A 17261-nucleotide genomic window follows, 5' to 3' on the forward strand; every position below is an offset into this window, starting at 1 on the left:
TTTCCGATATTTTGAGTAAAAAAAAAATCGTGAATTTTCGAATTTGCGAATTTTCGGCGAATATTCTACAAAATATTTGCGAAATATCGCGAATTCGAATATGACCCCTTCTGCTCATCACTAGTAAGGAATTGCTGCCCTCGCTAGTGGCCACAGAATATTTACCGAGAGGCATTTCTGACCATGCCCCCTTATTGGTGGTTCTGAGACAGCCTCTTGCACCTGCCGAAAGGTTGTGGAGACTTAATAGTAAATGGCTAGAGGTCCTACCGGTGGTTTGGGCTGCGCAGCAAGGGATGAAAGATTATTGGGAACTCAATGAGGGCTCTACTAATCCTCTGGTGGAGTGGGAGGCCTTTAAAGTTGTGTTGCGGGGTACCTTGATCCAGGCAATTGCATCATATAGGAAAGAACTGAGCGCCACTAGAGTTAAATTAGAAGACGAGGTAGTAGGGAAAGAACAGGCTTATGTCACAGAACCAAATGTTGTGAACCGTAGTCTATGGGACGAGGCACAGAGGAAGCTTAATTTGCATCTCACAGAGTACACCCAGAAGAAGTTACTATTCCAGAGGCGCCTAGTCTTTGCAGATGGAGACAAAAATGGGAGTGCCTTAGCTTTCCTGGCTAGCACTGAGGTGCCACAGACGGTAGTTCCACACATTACCTGTGGGGATGGCTTGAAGGTATATCGGCCGGCAGATATTTGTGAACAGTTTGTTCAGTTCTATACTGACCTATACAGTTCTAAATCCAGCTCAACTCCGGATGAGATCCGTTCATTCCTTCACTCCATCCCACTTACATCTTTAGCTGCGGCGGATAGTAAGTATTTGGGAGATCTATTGATGAAGGGGAGATCAAGGCAGCAATCGAGGACATGGCGCCTGGGAAGTCGCCTGGCCCGGATGGCTTCCCGATTGAATGGTACAGGTTGGATGTCACTTTGCAATCTGCACGTTTACTTAAACTTTTGACTGTGCATATGAGTCCGGGAGGTTGCCTTCTTCCTTTGGAGAGGCGACCATCGTGGTGATTCATAAGGTCGGGAAGCCTCCGGATCAGTGTGCATCGTACAGGCCAATTTCCCTACTGAATACGGATGCAAAAATCTTAGCCAAAGTACTAACTAGGCGTCTGGGCGGGGTAGTCTTGTCCATTATTGACCCAGATCAATCTGGTTTTATGCCCGGAAAGACAACTGATATAAACCTCAGGAGATTATTTACAAACTTACAGGTTAGACACGATAATGCGGGTTCAAGAGTCTTGGCATCTCTTGATAATGAGAAGGCCTTTGACTCGGTAGAGTGGCACTTCATTTGGGAGACAATGTTTCGCCTTAATTTCCCTCCCTCCTTTATCAAGTGGGTCCAATTGTTATATCAGGCACCTATAGCACGTATTAGAGTGAATGGAGTCATTTCCCGACCCTTCAGGTTGTATAGAGGCACTAGACAGGGGTGTCCTCTCTCCCCATTGTTGTTCGCCCTGATAATGGAACCCTTAACACAGTTGATTAATAATAGTTCTCTGATAGAAGGATGGACGATAGTGGGGATTCAGGAGAAGGTGTCACTGTACGCGGACGACCTGTTAGTTTACTTGGCAGACCCTGGTCCTTCCTTGGAAACCCTGCTAGATGTGGTAAATGGATATGGTAGGTACTCAGGATTACGGGTAAACTGGGCCAAATCTAGTTTATGCATAGTAGACGTGGATGAAGCCGTAGATATCTCCCCGGTATCTCCCCTGAGAGTAGTAGAAAGCTTTCTTTACCTAGGGATTTATATTCATAGGGACCCTCGACAATTCTGTCAATTGAACCTGAGACCCACCATGGAATATATCACGCGTAAGCTGGAGGCCTGGGAAAACCTTCCCTTGACCCTAATTGGAAGGATCAACATTGTTAAGATGGTGTTGCTACCCAAACTTTTGTATGTATATAGAGCAGCTCCGGTAAGGATCCCTAAGTCCCATTTTGACATCTTAGATAGAAACATGTCTCGTTTCTTGTGGCACAATCAGTCCCCCAGATTAGCGAGAAAGACACTGAAGGCCTCTTATGCACAAGGTGGATTGCAGCTTGCGGATATGTATATTTATTATATAGCAACTCGCCTAATGTACGCATCTTGGTGGATTAGGGCGGATGCCAATAACCCAGCGGTGGTATTGGAGGCAGCGCTGGTTGGGTCCTATGAAGCTCTAACAAATCTGGTGTATAGGGGGGGTGGGGCTATAGGTCCTGGGAAATATACGGACACTATGGTGACGGTTATTGAGGCTTGGGTAAGGATTGTGGTGATACATACCGAAAATCAGACAGATGACACCTGGTCCCCATACACTCCACTGTGGCGCAATAAGCACCTTCCCGAGCTCTTACACCTTTCAGATTTCGAATTCTGGCCTAGGAAGGGCCTTAAGTATCTAACACAATTGTTCCAGGAAGGGGTCTTCCGATCCTTTGAGAGTCTACGAGCTGAGTTCCTGCTGCCCCAGACGAGCTTTTACCGCTTCCTCCAATTGAGACATGCCTGTGAGAAACAGTTTAAATCCCTGACCCTAAATTTAGAGTGCGGCCCACTGGAATCAGTAGCCAGGAGGAAACTCCCATACAAACCAATTTCTTCCTTTTATGCTGAAATTGTCAAAATGCAAGAATCTCCTATTAGGCGATCCTTTGTTAAATGGGCTGAGGATATCCCGGAGTTGGAAGATTCTCATTTGGAGGAGTGGCGTCTGAGGTGGAGGAAGTCGGTTATAAGTGCTAGGGATCAGCTCATTCAAGCTAAATGGATGCATAGAGTGTACTTGACCCCATTACGTCTTTATCAGATGTGGCAAATACCGAATCCAGGATGTGATAGATGTGGAGAGGCTAGGGGCCCTTTCTTCCATATGGTTTGGCTCTGCCCGGTGATACAGACATATTGGAAGGGAATATGTAACTTTATTAATGCTAAGCTGGGGCTCCCAGGGATTTGTAACCCGGTAATTTGTATGTTAGGGTTAGTTTCTGAAGCTACTCCTTCCAAATATAATAGAATACTGTTACGAATGTTGATGTTCTATGGGAGGAAGAATATACTTTTGAACTGGAAACCGCCCAAGTGTCCTACAGTGAGCCAATGGGTACTCCTCATAAATAAGGACCTTCAGATGTATAAATTGACATACGAGGCAAGGGGAATGCCTGATCGATTTGATAAAATCTGGGGCCTTTGGGTCCAGGCGGAGGGTACGATTTGAGGTTATCGGAGATGGCGACTGTATCACCCAAGGTGTGTATGAGAGTGTGTATGCGGATTGAGTGAGTTCTAGAGGCAACTTAGTGATGACAGTGATACTTTGTATTAAAGTCACATATATGTCTTTTATGGTCAGAATATATGTTAATGATGGACTTGCTAATGTGAGTTAGTGTGTCATGAGGAATTGTTCTTCTTTTGTTCTCCCCTTGGGAGTGTTGTATTAAATGCAAAAATGTTAAATAAACGCTATTAAAAAAAAAAAAGTAAATACGGAATTATGATTGCACTAAAAATATCTAAATACAAGTTTTGCAAAAGTAGTGGATTGAAAGACTATTGTTCTGTGTAAGGTCCTAAAGGGGTTGTCAAACCATCATAGATTATCCTTGTTTGAAAAGAAATTAGCTGATCATCACAAATTCAACTTCATATGTTATTGTCAGGGCAAACTGCAGCCACAAATGTAGTATTAGGCCAACTTCACACTTGTGGCAAAGCTCTCTGGCTGTATCAGATCCAGAAAACATCGGCAGGCTATTCTCTGCCAGAACAGCCTGATGATGTTCTCCGGATCCAGCAGACCCGGATAGTGTCACGTGCCTGTCAGACCCCATTATAGATGCCAGGAACCAGCAAAACATTTTTTGTCTGTCTGAATCCCGGAATTTATGCTGGGGAGCAGCCAGATGCCATGATAGTCAATGGGGCAGGTGGGCACACAGCACTATATGGCTATGCCACATCTGGAGAATATCTGCTGGATAACTTTGCCGCAAATGTAAAGTGAGCCTTACATGCTTCCCATTTAAGGGAATGTAAGTTCTTGTAAATTAAGCAGTTTAGTTAGTTTTTTCTGACTGATGTATTGAAATATACAGTATAGTAAAACCTCTTTAAGAAGACCACCTTGTTATCCAAACCAGATTTCCCTTGACAGAATTTAATTCCACCATATACTGGATTTTTTCTTTATAAAGATCATCTTTTTAGTGGAACACATTTCAGTTTAGTTTGGTCATCTTAAAGAGGTTTCACCATATTTTTTTTAAAAGAGAAGAAGACATTCAGATATAAGCTATAGATACATGTAGAAGATTAATTTGTCCAAATATAGTTACCTGGAGTATAAATGCAATTACTGATATCTGTTTGATCTGCCTGATCCATGAGATCTTCAACATTCAAATGTTCTGTAAAGTACAATTAATTAGAATAACTGAGAAATAAGATGATAGCAGGTTTACTTATTACAAAATAAAAAAGGCTAAATAGTACTTTGATTCCCTGATAAAATGTTATTTATATAAGTGCTACCATTAGTAGTGTTGAGCTCGAATATTCGAATAGCGAATATTAATTGCGAATATCGCAACTTTGTAAATTCGCGAATATTACGAATATAGTGCTATCTATTCGCTATATCGAATATTCGTCATTTTTTAACATCTGAAAACATGATTCCTCCCTGTTTCTTTCTTGTGGGTCAATGAGTCATTGGCCCACAAGCAACTTAAGCAGGAAGGAATCATGTTTTCATATGGAAAAAAAAATTACCAATATTCTAAAAAACTAATATATACCGTAGTAATATAGTGAATATATTCGTTATTTAGAATTTTCACATAATTTTTTCCTATCTGTACAGTTGTTCGCATACTCCTCCCCGACAAGCGTCCCCGTCACCATGGGAACGCCTGTGGGTTAGAAAATACCATCGAATCTGAGTTTTCCCTGAGATCGTGAAAACTCAGATCCGATGGTATACTCTAACCCACAGGCGTTCCCATGGTTACGGGGACACTTGTCGGGGAGCAGTATGCCAAAGTGGAATAACAGTACACTTTGAAAAAAAAAAATGACGAATATTCTAAATAACGAATATATTCGCTATATTGCTATAACTTCGTCTTTTGGAATATTACGATTATTCTAAAAAACGAAGTTATAGCAATATAACGAATATTCGTAAAATACACAAATAGATTGCAATTTAGCTAATATAGTGCTATAGTATTTTTTTTTTATCTTGTACATTTTTTCCAAAACTGAAGTTCAAAAGAGGCAAAAAAAAATTAGACAAAAAAAAAAGATTATAGCACTATATTAGCTAAATTACAGCCTATATGTGTATTTTACGAATATTCGTTATATTGCTATAACTTCGTTTTTTAGAATATTTGTAATATTCTAAAAGACGAAGTTATAGCAATATAGCGAATATTCGTAAAATACACATATAGACTGCAATTTAGCTAATATAGTGCTATAGTATATTTTTTTTAATAGTGTAAATTTTTTCCAAAACTAAAGTTCAGAAGAGGCAAAAAAAATTAGAAAAAAAAAAAAGATTATAGCACTATATTAGCTAAATTACAGTGTATATGTGTATTTTATGAATATTCTCTATATTGCTATAACTTCGTTTTTTAGAATATTACGAATATTCTAAAAAACGAAGTTATAGCAATATAGCGAATATTAGCGACCATCCGTAGTTGTTTTATGTGCAGCAACTTACAAAGTTCCCTCATCAGCTTGGACATAAAAGGGGTCCCCTGGTCGGTCAAGACCTCTTTAGGTAGTCCTACTCGGGAAAACATCTCCATTAACTCCTTAGCTATGAGTTTGGCCGAGGTATGTCGCAGTGGGTACCAAGTGTTATAGTCTAGGATGACTAAGATGTGTTGATGCCCTCTGGCGGACTTTGGTACTGGGACTATAAGATCCATAGCTAATCAGTCAATCGGGAGAGGTAATCGGGAGAGGTACTAGGGGACTACGGAAATGTGTCTGGGGGCTAGTTATCTGGCAGGTCGGGCAAGACTTACAAAATTCTTCCACCTCTCTGGATATGCTGGGCCAGTAAAACCGCTGTAGAATATAATCCTGAGTCTTCTGCAGCCCCAGGTGACACCCGAGAACGTGTTGATGGGCTAGATCTAACACAAATTTAAGTTCATAATATAGATTGGTGGCGACTGCCACCTCGTGGGTCCACCTGCCGGCAACAGTGGATAGAGACACCATAGCGGTGGGGTAGTCTTTTAAGTCTCCATTAATACACATTACCCTGACTTTCCGGACAGTATACTCAGAGGGCCGTACCAGTGTAGCCCTTACTAAGGACACTAGACTCCCTGAGTCCAGCAACGCCTCCGCCAGAGTGTTTCCTACTTCCACCTGGCACAAGTAGTTCTTGTCTATAGTCTCTGGGGTACCGGAGGCAAACAGCTTTCTGGCATATAATGAGTGGCGGTAACCATAGTTAGTGTCCATGGGCTCACCTCGACGGGGACAGTCAGCCCTTAAGTGGCCAGGCTCCTGCCACCGTCAGCAGACTATAGGAGCCGGGTCCGTAGGGGGTACATCCCGGGTGGGTTTTGTTGGCACAAGTCGCGGGGTCTGGGGTGGAGATTTCCGGGGTTTGACTGCCCCACTCCCAAATGAACCCCCTTTAGATTCCTGGTAGCCTCATAGCGTTCCAGGTCCACCATCTCAAGGGCATTACCAGGAGCGACCTGGCCGATCCAGTGCTGTAGAGGGTATGGCAAAGTCCTCCATAATACGTCAGCCAACAGATGGTCCGACATAGCAGTGGAACTCAGCACATCAGGCTGCAGCCATGTTTGCAACAGGTGTAATAGATCATAATACTGAGGTCTCTCGGGTTTCAGCCGGGTTAAACTCCCACTGATGCGCCCGCTAGGCCTGGACCAACACATTCACCCCCAGTCTTGCCAGAATCTCACCCTTTACTGTCGGGTAATCGTCCACTTGTTCATCCGGTAAGTTGAAATACACCTGTTGGGGTCCGGATGCCAGGAACGAAGCAACGACCTCAGCCTATTGATCTCAGGGTAGCTTCTCCCTCACGGCCACCTTTTCGATCACTGCCAGATAGTTTTCAACGTCATCCGAGAGGGTCATCTTAGGAATCACCGCACAGACCGCTTTCCGGGCATCGTGGATGCTTTGGGATGCTACTGCCGCCTGTAAAGCCATCACATTTTCTAACAGCAGCTTCTTTGTTTCTTTCTCCTCCCGCTGCTGCAGGTTAGCCTCCACGAGTAGTGATGGACGAACATCGGCCGGGACGATTCGTAAACACTATCAAATGTTCGCGAACCGCAAGTTCGCAGTGGGCAGCATTCACTTGTGCTGGTGTATCACAGGCCTCAATCAATATTTTGTGGAAGCCGGTATATCCATCCCCTCTATCAGTATTTTGTGGCAAAAGGTATATAGAACCCAATAATGAGTATTTGCTGAAGCTGGCAAATCAAACCCCTTAATCAATATTTGTGGGAAGCTGGTGTATTGCAGGCCTCAATCAATATTTTGTGGAAGCCGGTATATCAATTCCCTCTATCAGTATTTTGTGAAAACAGGTATATAGAACCCAATAATGAGTATTTGCTGGAAGCTAGTATATCCAACCCCTTAATCAATATTTGATGGAAGCTGGTGTATCGCAGGCCTCAATCTATATTTTTTTCTAAGCCGGTGTATCACACCCCTCAATCAATATTTTGTGGAAGCCAGTGTATCACACCCCCCAATCTGTATTTTGTGGAAGCAGGTATATCGCACCCCTTAATCAGTTTTTTTTGGGGCAACAGGTATATCACACCAGTTGCAATTAGTTATTTAAATAGCGTTTGTCCCTCTATATAGCTGCGGTTTCTCAGCAGAAGCGCACACAACTGCTGCACAATACAAATGCTCTATAATATACTTTCTATGTTAGAAGGTATATTATAGGTATATCACACCCCTCTATCTTTTTTTTTTTTTTTGGGGGGGGGGCAACAGGTATGTCACACCTGTTGCAATTACTTATTCAATAGCATTTGTCCCTCTATCTAGCTGCGGTATCTCAGCAGAACCGCACACAACTTCTGCAAAATACAAATGCTCTATAATATACTTTCTATGTTAGAAGGTATATTATAGGTATTTCACACCCCTCTGTATGTCACACCTATCAATAGCAAACCTATACCAGTCCCTAAAAGGACTTTTGTGGCCCTATTAGCTAGCTTTTGGTGTTACTAACCGTCTGTCCCTGCTCCACACATCAACCTCTCCCTACACTGGAAAAAAACTGAATGTAAAATGACTGCCAGATTGGGTTTATTTATAGGGTAGGGTGTGTGTCTATGTGCTGAAATGTCTCAATTGGCTGTCCTGTCCCACTTGATGGATTTGTCATGGGTCAATGTTTGGCGCTATGCAAAAAAATATTGCGCGTGTGAATATCGCCTTATATTCACATGTTTGGCAAATCGCACAAACGAGCAAAGTTTGCCGCGAAACAACCGCCGGGTGAACCGCTAGGCCATCTCTATCTACGAGGGTTTCACGACAGCTTTCATTTTGTCGAGGGACATGGGTTGTAATCTCACTGGTTTGATGTAAGACATAAAACCGTACCTGGAAAAAAAACTAAAATATTTTGGCCTTCACGCCAGCCTCACTGTGCTTGACCGCATCCTCCACTAATTGTGGGGTTTCACTCTGGTAGATAGGGTAAGTGGATGCAATACAGAGGCAAAATTCAAGTTCTTAACTTAAACTTCAGTGTTTATTGACACTTGCGGCAGTTGCACAAAACAACACGTCACTTTGCAGTCTTTGGTGTTAATTCACTCACAATAGAAAGTTCATATTGCACAAGTCACCTTCTTGGCAGTTCTGCCTCCAGTAGTCCACCACAGCAGGCTTTAGGGTCCTGTCCCCCCTGCACATGTATCTCAACCCTCCAGTCTGGCACAAAACCTCAGATCCCAACACAGAGACCTATTTAAAGACAGCCAGGTGCTGCCAAAACCCAGACCGGCATTTAAACTCTGGTCCGGTATTTGACCTCACGTGGCTGGAAACTACCTGCCTTCCCAGACAAAACCCCCCACTGTGTCATAGTTGTTACAACTAGAGGTACAGTACCCATTGAAAAATAGATTAATAAGTACCCAAAATGTACTAAAAAATCACAATGTAGATAGAGTTTTTCTGTGTGGTTTTTTTGTGTGTTTTAAATTCTGTGAAAAAAATGACTCCTCACTAAAGTTATGTAGGTGTTGGCCTTACTACTGGAGATGGTGTGGACCTCTAAGTTGCTACAGTTTTGACTTTGGGCTAAGCCTGGCAATGGATTCTGAGTGATTCTCTGTTATACCCCCTTTAATCTCAATATAGGTAGCTTGTCTTTGCTTCAGGGAATCCTCAGGTAGCTACACCAGGAGTACGGTTGATGAAAAACTGAGCAGACTTGACACCAAGTTGGCAGGAGGAAGTCAAACTGAGGCACAGGAAGGTTGTAGTAGGCAGAGTACAGTCAGCAACAGAAGACAAGCAGAGACCAGGGCAGAAAAATGGACAGGGTCAAATATACTAGCCGGAACAGTAATGTAGAAGCTGACATCATCTTAGCAGATCACAGGAATGAAGTTAATATTATTATTATGGGGTGGGGGGCTTATAAAACCAAGATCCCCCAGAGATTGACTGGAGGCAAAGAGATTTGGCGATACTTTTCTTTACGAAACCAAAAGGTTCTGCGTTCTTGCTAGTCCTAACACTGCAAGTAGTTGTAGAAAAGCAGTTGCAGACAATAGATGATGCCAGACCCCTAAGCAGGTAAACCGACAGGTTATGACATGATTAGTGAGGGGTTATAATCCATGCAGCCTCACCAATGATAAATTCTAAAGTGCCTCTATGTGAAAGTCAGTCATGTATTATTTTAAGGGTATAAACTATTGTTATTGTTTTCCCAAGGAGCACTGTCATTGTCTACATACACAGCTGGTCTCCTTAAGGGGAGCCAGTTACTCCCTAAGCTGCATTCAAGAACTCTCACTCAGCTGGAATTGTACCAGTGAGGGTAGGATGAATATATGGGTGGATGAATATATGCCTTTGCTCTTTCCCCTTGTCATGTTCCAAGGTGTGTTAAAAAGCTAGACATTGACTCATAGTAGGAAGTTGGCACTACCAAGATGGTTCTCTTTCTCTGGAAGAAACCTCTTTGCATAATATTTTCCCATGTTGCATTACCACTTAGTCTCCATATACAGCTGTACCCATGAAGAAAAGCCACTGGCTCTCCTAAGCTGTATTTATAATGGATAAGTGAAATAAATTATGCATAAGGGTCAAAAATTTCAAATCACCTAGTGCATGCACAAGGGTATTCCTGCATACTGTGACAGTGGTGGCTCCAGGCAGCTAGAATATTAATATTTAACTCCATATCAATGCAGAATGTTTGAAGCTCTAAAATGACAGTGACAAATTTACTATTGTAAATGCACCACATTTATTAAAGGTTTTAGACGCTCTTTCTTCCCACTTGACAAGGAGAATGACTTAGCAGGAAAGGGGGCATGGTTTAAAATGCAACTGTGTGCCAAAAATGAACACTTTAATGTGTCATTTATGTGGTGTTTTTTGTCCATCTGTGTGTTGCAGTCCGCTCTGCCTTCATGCGGCTGCATTGTCAAGAAAGCACATGTAATTCTATGTGCGGTTTCCACACAGCCTCTGCTGGAGCTACCTTCAGAAGGCATTTTAAGTACTATCTGACAGTGATAGATGTTTCGAAATAATAGAAAATATAAACATAAAATGTACCTGTGTTATATGTTTCTTCTTTCCACTGATTTCCATTTCCCTCATGTTTGTACTTGCATTTATATGTGCTGCCAATATCAGACTGCTTTATCGTAATCCAGCTGTACAATGAGGACAAGTCGCTGGATGCATTTGTTATGATTTTCCCCTGTTCTGATTCCAGCTTATTGTTACTTCCATCGCTCCATTCCACTTTAATTGCATCAGGGAAGAAATTCTGCAGGTTGCACAGTAAAGTTGCAGACTTTTTTGTCCTCAGATCACTCTTGGATGAAGCTAAGATAGTCACATGTGGTTCTTTTGCCTCTTGATCTGTTGAAGCTAAAAGAATATTTTTGGTTTTATGTAAATTGTAGTCATTGTATATGTATGTATGTAGTTTGTGACCTGCTAGTATATCTTTTTTTATATAGGATTAAAAAAAAAATCACTTTTTGTGACAATTTATTTAAAATTCAATAGCAAGCCGTTTTAAAGAAATGCTTGTATTGTTTTCTTATATTGCAATTTACTTTTTCATTATATATTGTTTGAATATTTCTTTCATAAATATTTTATTAAACTAGTGCTTTAATTTTTTTAAATTTCTTGAAATGTATCTGCTTAGATATTGTACATCCTGAAACCATTTCAATTACACATGAATTTGTATAATAAGACAAAAAAAAAAGGATCCTGACTAAACTAAGGCCTCTGTCACAGACTACAGTATTTCTCTTCTTTGTTATTAACTACTGTATATTGTTTCCATTTAACCTTCTGGAATGGATTACAATGCTTCATTGGTGCGTACAATACAACACACATTGAAAAAATAATTTTTACCCTTTTTTTTTTTTTTTTTTATACCACATTAACCTTGGTGTGAAAAAAATATATCATGGTGACTATACATAAAAATGAATAGACCCATTAATGGATAAAATATACTAAAAATCACTTTTTGTTTATCAGTGTATTTTTTGTGTTGCATCTGATCTAAACTATTTGAAAGAACTAATGATTAAACATGTATCAACCATTAACTTTAATTAAAACCTTACTACTTTAATAAACTTACCCATTGGCCCACATTTTTTAACATTATATAAGGGGTTGTGTTACTTCAGCAAATGGCATTTATCATGAAAACAAAGTTAATACAAGGCACTTGTTTACATGATAAATGCCATTTGCTGAACTGAGACAACCCCTTTAATGTATTTGTGCCTTGTTTTCTGGTTCCATTTACTACAGAATTGTCTTATCTGCAGTGGGTCACATTTATTAACCATTTACCCAAAAATTTGAGACATTTGTACCATGCACATCAGTTTGTAAAAATCTGCTGAAAGGTAGACGGGGCATGCTACATTTTTATGTGTAATCTCACTCCAGTAGTTAGGTTGCACAAAAAAATAAAGAAACATGAACATTGTGCGTCATTTCAATAAGTTTTTTGCAGACAATGTGGTATCCAGCAAAAATTACTTTAGAAATAGAGCACAAGATAAAATCTTTCAATGTAAATCACTTTAAGTTACTCCACAATTTTCTATAAATGTTGGTGTCCAGCACTAGATGGAGAATCTCTCTGCACTTCATGGTAATATAAAACTTTCTGTATAATTATGATATAAAGAAAGCAGTGATAAACAGGAGTGTTTTTGCATTTTACATAGTAGCTCGTGATTGGGTTTACACACGTAGTTTTAGATAGGTAGTTCTAGCCAAACATCAGAGAACTTGAATTATCACTTACATGTTACGACAAGCTTGGTTCCAGATCCAAATACTTTGACATCAACACTGTGCAACTTTCCCTTACAAAAAAATATAAAGCACATTTGAATAAGTTGTGAAACGTTCTACTGTCAACTGTGGCTTTTAGTGTGAAAACAGTAGTCTTACTTTGATGTGATGCAGCTGCTCTGTGCTGAAAAAAGGTTTATTATGATGAGAGGACTGTTTTGCCAATGCTGGATTTTCCGAACTGTGAACTGAATCAGCCAATCAGGAGTCTTCATTTCCTGCATCACATTGAGGTTAAATTTAATTCAGATTAGTTGAAGTGCTTCGCTTTTATGCATGGCTAATTTGAATTATCGTAAAGCCATAAAAAATGTAGCTATTTGCATGCAAAAAAAGCAATTTTCCTAATATAGAAAGTCGTCTCATATCGCTAGGATATGCTATCATTTTTCTGATCATGGGGGTCTGACTTCTGTGAACATTACACTGGTTTGTAACGTGTGCCCAGGGCACTATATGTAAAAGTTTCTTCAAATATGGGACTTATATTGGAGAAATATTTTTAACCACTTCATTACCAGAGTATTTGCATCTCTTCCTTACCAGGCGATGTTTTCAATTTTAGCAATGGGCGTATCTACCGTAACTGCAAATAACTATTTAATTCTGAGTCAAGGCTATATGTATTTGATACTATTTTGCACAGAACACATTAGACCTTTCTGTTGTGCCATGAGATGACATATGTAATATTTTTAAAAATATTGTAGCGAAAAACTGTTAAAATTATGAAAAGAATATATTTTATTAAAAATGATTTGAAGACAAAACATTACTAAAACCATTACTGTATATTCATACTGTGACAATAGATGCTATTTGTGCAATTTACCTAATGGCTGAGCTCACCGCAAAACTTGAAATGAGTAGAACTTATTATAGATTTTGGAGCCCTATTTTTCTGTTGTTGGTATTATGGCACCACGCTGCAAGGCCAGATATTGTACAGTGTCAAAACATTAGAAACACCATCAAAGTGACTATTGTTTTAATGTTGACCCCCTAAGTTATTTATCTTTGGGAAATGTAGACATTTTGAGGTAGGTTTATCGAACTGACATGAAGAAAAACTGGCTTAATTGCTAATAGCAACCAATCAGAATCCACCTTTCATTTTTCATAGCTCCATTGGAAAATGAAAAGGGGAAATAGTTGCTATGAGCAATTTAGCCAGTTTTCTTTACACCAGTTTGATAAATGTTCCCCTTTGTCTTTTTTAAGGAAAGCTGAATGAAATTACATGGAGAAAAATAAAAATAGCTTTTTTCCCATAATTTTTGATTCAGTGGCCTTGAAAAAACACACATTACCACATATTAATATATGGTACTTCTGTCTTTTGAATGATACTGTATATGTGCTTTATACATCTTGTTTGTGCTCATCACAAAATTTCAAAGGATTGGAGCGCATTTTGGAGACTTTTCTATTACTATGGCACCATAATGCCAGAACAGATGTTGTAGAGTACAAAAATATTAGAAACACTCACAAAGTGACAAGTTTATAAAATGTCAACCTACCTAAGGTATTCATTTTTGGGAAATGTGGACATTTTAAGCTTTTGGCTTTTTTGGAAAAACTGAATGGAAATAAATGGTGTGGGGTTTCGCTCTGGTAGACAGGATTAGTGGACGCAGAATAGAGGCAACAACAAGTTCTTTGGATCAAACATTTCAGTGTTTTATTCACACTTTAGGCAAGTGAAAAAACAAGCAGTCATAAACAAGCAAAAAGTCACCTTGCGGTGTTGGTAATAATTCACACCATGCAGCAATTCTGCCTCAGAGTCCTTGAGCACAGCAGCACGCCAAACAGGTAGCAAGCCTTCATCCAGACACAAGGTTCCCAGCTGCCTATTTAAGGACAGCCAGGTGCTGCCAAAACCCGGACCGGCACTTAAAATTCGGTCCGGTATTAGACCTCACTTGGCTATAAATCAGCCCAGCAGCACATGCTGGGAGGAAAATACCTGTTTTCCCAGACCAAACCTCTCACTGTGTCACATACCTTCCCCCTTTGTTCAACCCTGAGGTGGTGAACACACGCCAGACAGTTTACCCGGGACAGAGCATCCGTGTTCTGTGTTCTATCAAAAACTTAAAGTTTTGTAGGAAGAGAAACCATTGGGTGACCTGGGCATTTCTGTCCTTGGCCTGGCTCATCCACTTGAAAGGGGTGGTCAATCACCAGGCGGAATTTTCTCTACAATAAATAATAGCGGAGAGATTCTAGTGCCCACTTGATGGCCAGGCACTCTCTCTCCACTATACTATACCGGGTCTCGGCTGGGGTGAGCTTACGGCTGAGGAAGACAATGGGATGCTCCTCCCCGTTGACTTCCTGAGACAGTACAGCACCGAGGCCTACTTCGGAGGCATCGGTCTGTATTATAAACTCCTTTTTGAAGTCGGGCGTCACCAAAACCGAGGCCGCCTTCAAAGCGGAGAAAGCCTCTTCCACCCGATCATCCCAGTGAACCATCGTTGAGTCGTGTCCCTTCAAGAGTCCTGTCAAGGGCGTGGCTAGATTAGCAAAGTGGGAAACAAACCTCATGAAATAGCCCACCATTCCCAGGAATGACTTTATTTGCCTAGTGGTGACAGGTCGGGGCCAATTCCGTATCACCTCTATTTTGTTCACTTGGGGGTTTGATGACTCCGCGCCCAATGACATACCCCAGGTACTTAGTCTCTTCTAACCCTATCGCACATTTTTTGGGTTAGCGGTTAGCCTGCACCTTGGGTAGGTGATTTTCCCAGTTGGTACTGTGGATGACAATATCGTCCAGGTAAGCCGAAGCATACCGACGATGTGGACGAAGCACAATGTCCATTAGTCGCTGAAAAGTGGCAGGGGCGCCATGGAGACCAAAGGGTAAGACCTTATATTGATACAGCCCCTCAGGTGTGATAAAGGCAGTTTTCTCTTTGGCAGCCTCCATTAAGGGCACAAGCCAGTACCCCTTGGTGAGGTCCAAAACAGAAAAATACCGGGCTTGTCCTAACCTCCCAATGAGCTAATCCACCCGGGGCATCGGATACACATCGAACTTGGAAATCTCGTTAAGTTTTCTATAGTCGTTACAAAAACGCAAGGTCCCGTCCGGCTTGGGTATCAATACTATAGGACTGGCCCACTCACTTTTTAAATCCTCAATGACTTCAAGCTGCAACATTAGCTGCACCTCCTTCGATATGGCTTGTCGCCGAGTCTTGGGTACCTGGTATGGTTTTAATCGGACTTTTGCCTAAGGCTCAGTGACAATGTCATGCTGGATTATGGAAGTGCGTCCAGGGAGGTCCGAGAACACATCAGTTTTCTGACTAATGAACTCCCTGGCCTCCTGAGTCTGTTTAGAGGAGAGGCTGTCAGCAATTTTTACTGTGGCAGCCGCCTCTCTTGCATCAGACAGAGGCGGTGGTACCTCTTCTCCTAGAAAACCCGGCCGCGGACTGTATTCTGTAAAGGTTTCCCTATCTTTCCACGGTGTAAATTCACACGGTAAACCTGCTCTGGCTGTCGCCGCCCTGGCTGGTGTACCTTGTAGTTTACATCACCAATTTTCTCGAGTACCTCATAGGGCCCCTGCCACCTAGCCAGGAACTTACTGTCCACAGTCGGCACTAGAACCAAAACCCAATCACCCGGGTTAAAGATCCGGACCCGAGCCTGCCAATTATAGACCCGACTCTGGGCTCACTGAGCTGCCTCCATATGCTCCCTAACAAGAGGCAACACTGTCTCTATCAGATCTTGCATCTGGGTAACGTACTTAATGACACTTTTATGTGGAGTGGGTTGTTGTTCACATACCTCTTTGGCCACGTCCAAGATACCGCGAGGGTGTTTGCCATATAGCAGTTCGAAGGGCGAGAACCCAGTAGAGGCGTGGGGTACCTCTCACACTGCAAACATGAGATAGGGCAGAAGGAGGTACCAGTCCTTCCCATCTTTAGACACTACCTTTTTCAACATATTTTCTTATGTTTGGTTAAATCTTTCTACCAGACTGTCCGTTTGCGGATGGTAAACGGACGTCCGTAGTTGTTTTATGTGCAGCAACTTACAGAGTTCCCTCATCACCTTGGACATAAAAGGGGTTTATTGGTCAGTTAGAACTTCTTTAGGTAGTCCCACTTGGGAAAACATCTCCATTAACTCCTTAGCTATGAGTTTGGCCAAAGTATGTCGCAGTGGCACCGCCTCTGGATTCCGAGTGGCGTAGTCTAGAATGACTAAGATGTGTTGATGCCCTCTGGCGGACTTTGGTACTGGGCCTATGAGGTCCATAGCTATTCGGTCAAACGGTACTTCTATTATCGGGAGAGGTACTAGGGGACTACGGAAATGTGGCTGGGGTCTAGTTATCTGGCAGTTCGGGCAAGACTTACAAAATTCTTCCACTTCTTTAAATATGCTGGGCCATTAAAACCACTGTAGAATACAATTCTGAGTTTTCTACAGCTCCAGTTGACCCCTGAGAACGTGTTGGTGGGCTAGATCTAACACAAGCTTGCAATAAGCCTTGGGGACCACCAATTGTTCAAAAGATCTCCCCTCAGTCGTCTTTTT

At 41.5% G+C, this 17261-nt stretch overlaps 1 protein-coding gene across 1 annotated transcript in view; it reads right to left on the bottom strand.

The window, feature by feature from the left end:
• Nucleotides 1-4355: 4355 nt before the first annotated feature.
• Nucleotides 4356-17261, bottom strand: part of LOC121002479 (immunoglobulin lambda-1 light chain-like) — a 39582-nt gene continuing 26676 nt past the window's right edge. Inside the window, exons 3-5 of the mRNA XM_040433931.1 lie at nucleotides 12637-12697; nucleotides 10896-11207; nucleotides 4356-4450 (exon numbers count right to left, since the gene is read on the bottom strand). Of these exons, the coding sequence (XP_040289865.1) occupies nucleotides 4356-4450; nucleotides 10896-11207; nucleotides 12637-12697 (468 nt within the window). The remainder of the gene's footprint in view (nucleotides 4451-10895; nucleotides 11208-12636; nucleotides 12698-17261) is intronic.

The sequence above is a fragment of the Bufo bufo genome, chromosome 5, assembly GCF_905171765.1.
Source record: "Bufo bufo chromosome 5, aBufBuf1.1, whole genome shotgun sequence".
Classification (NCBI taxonomy): domain Eukaryota; kingdom Metazoa; phylum Chordata; class Amphibia; order Anura; family Bufonidae; genus Bufo; species Bufo bufo.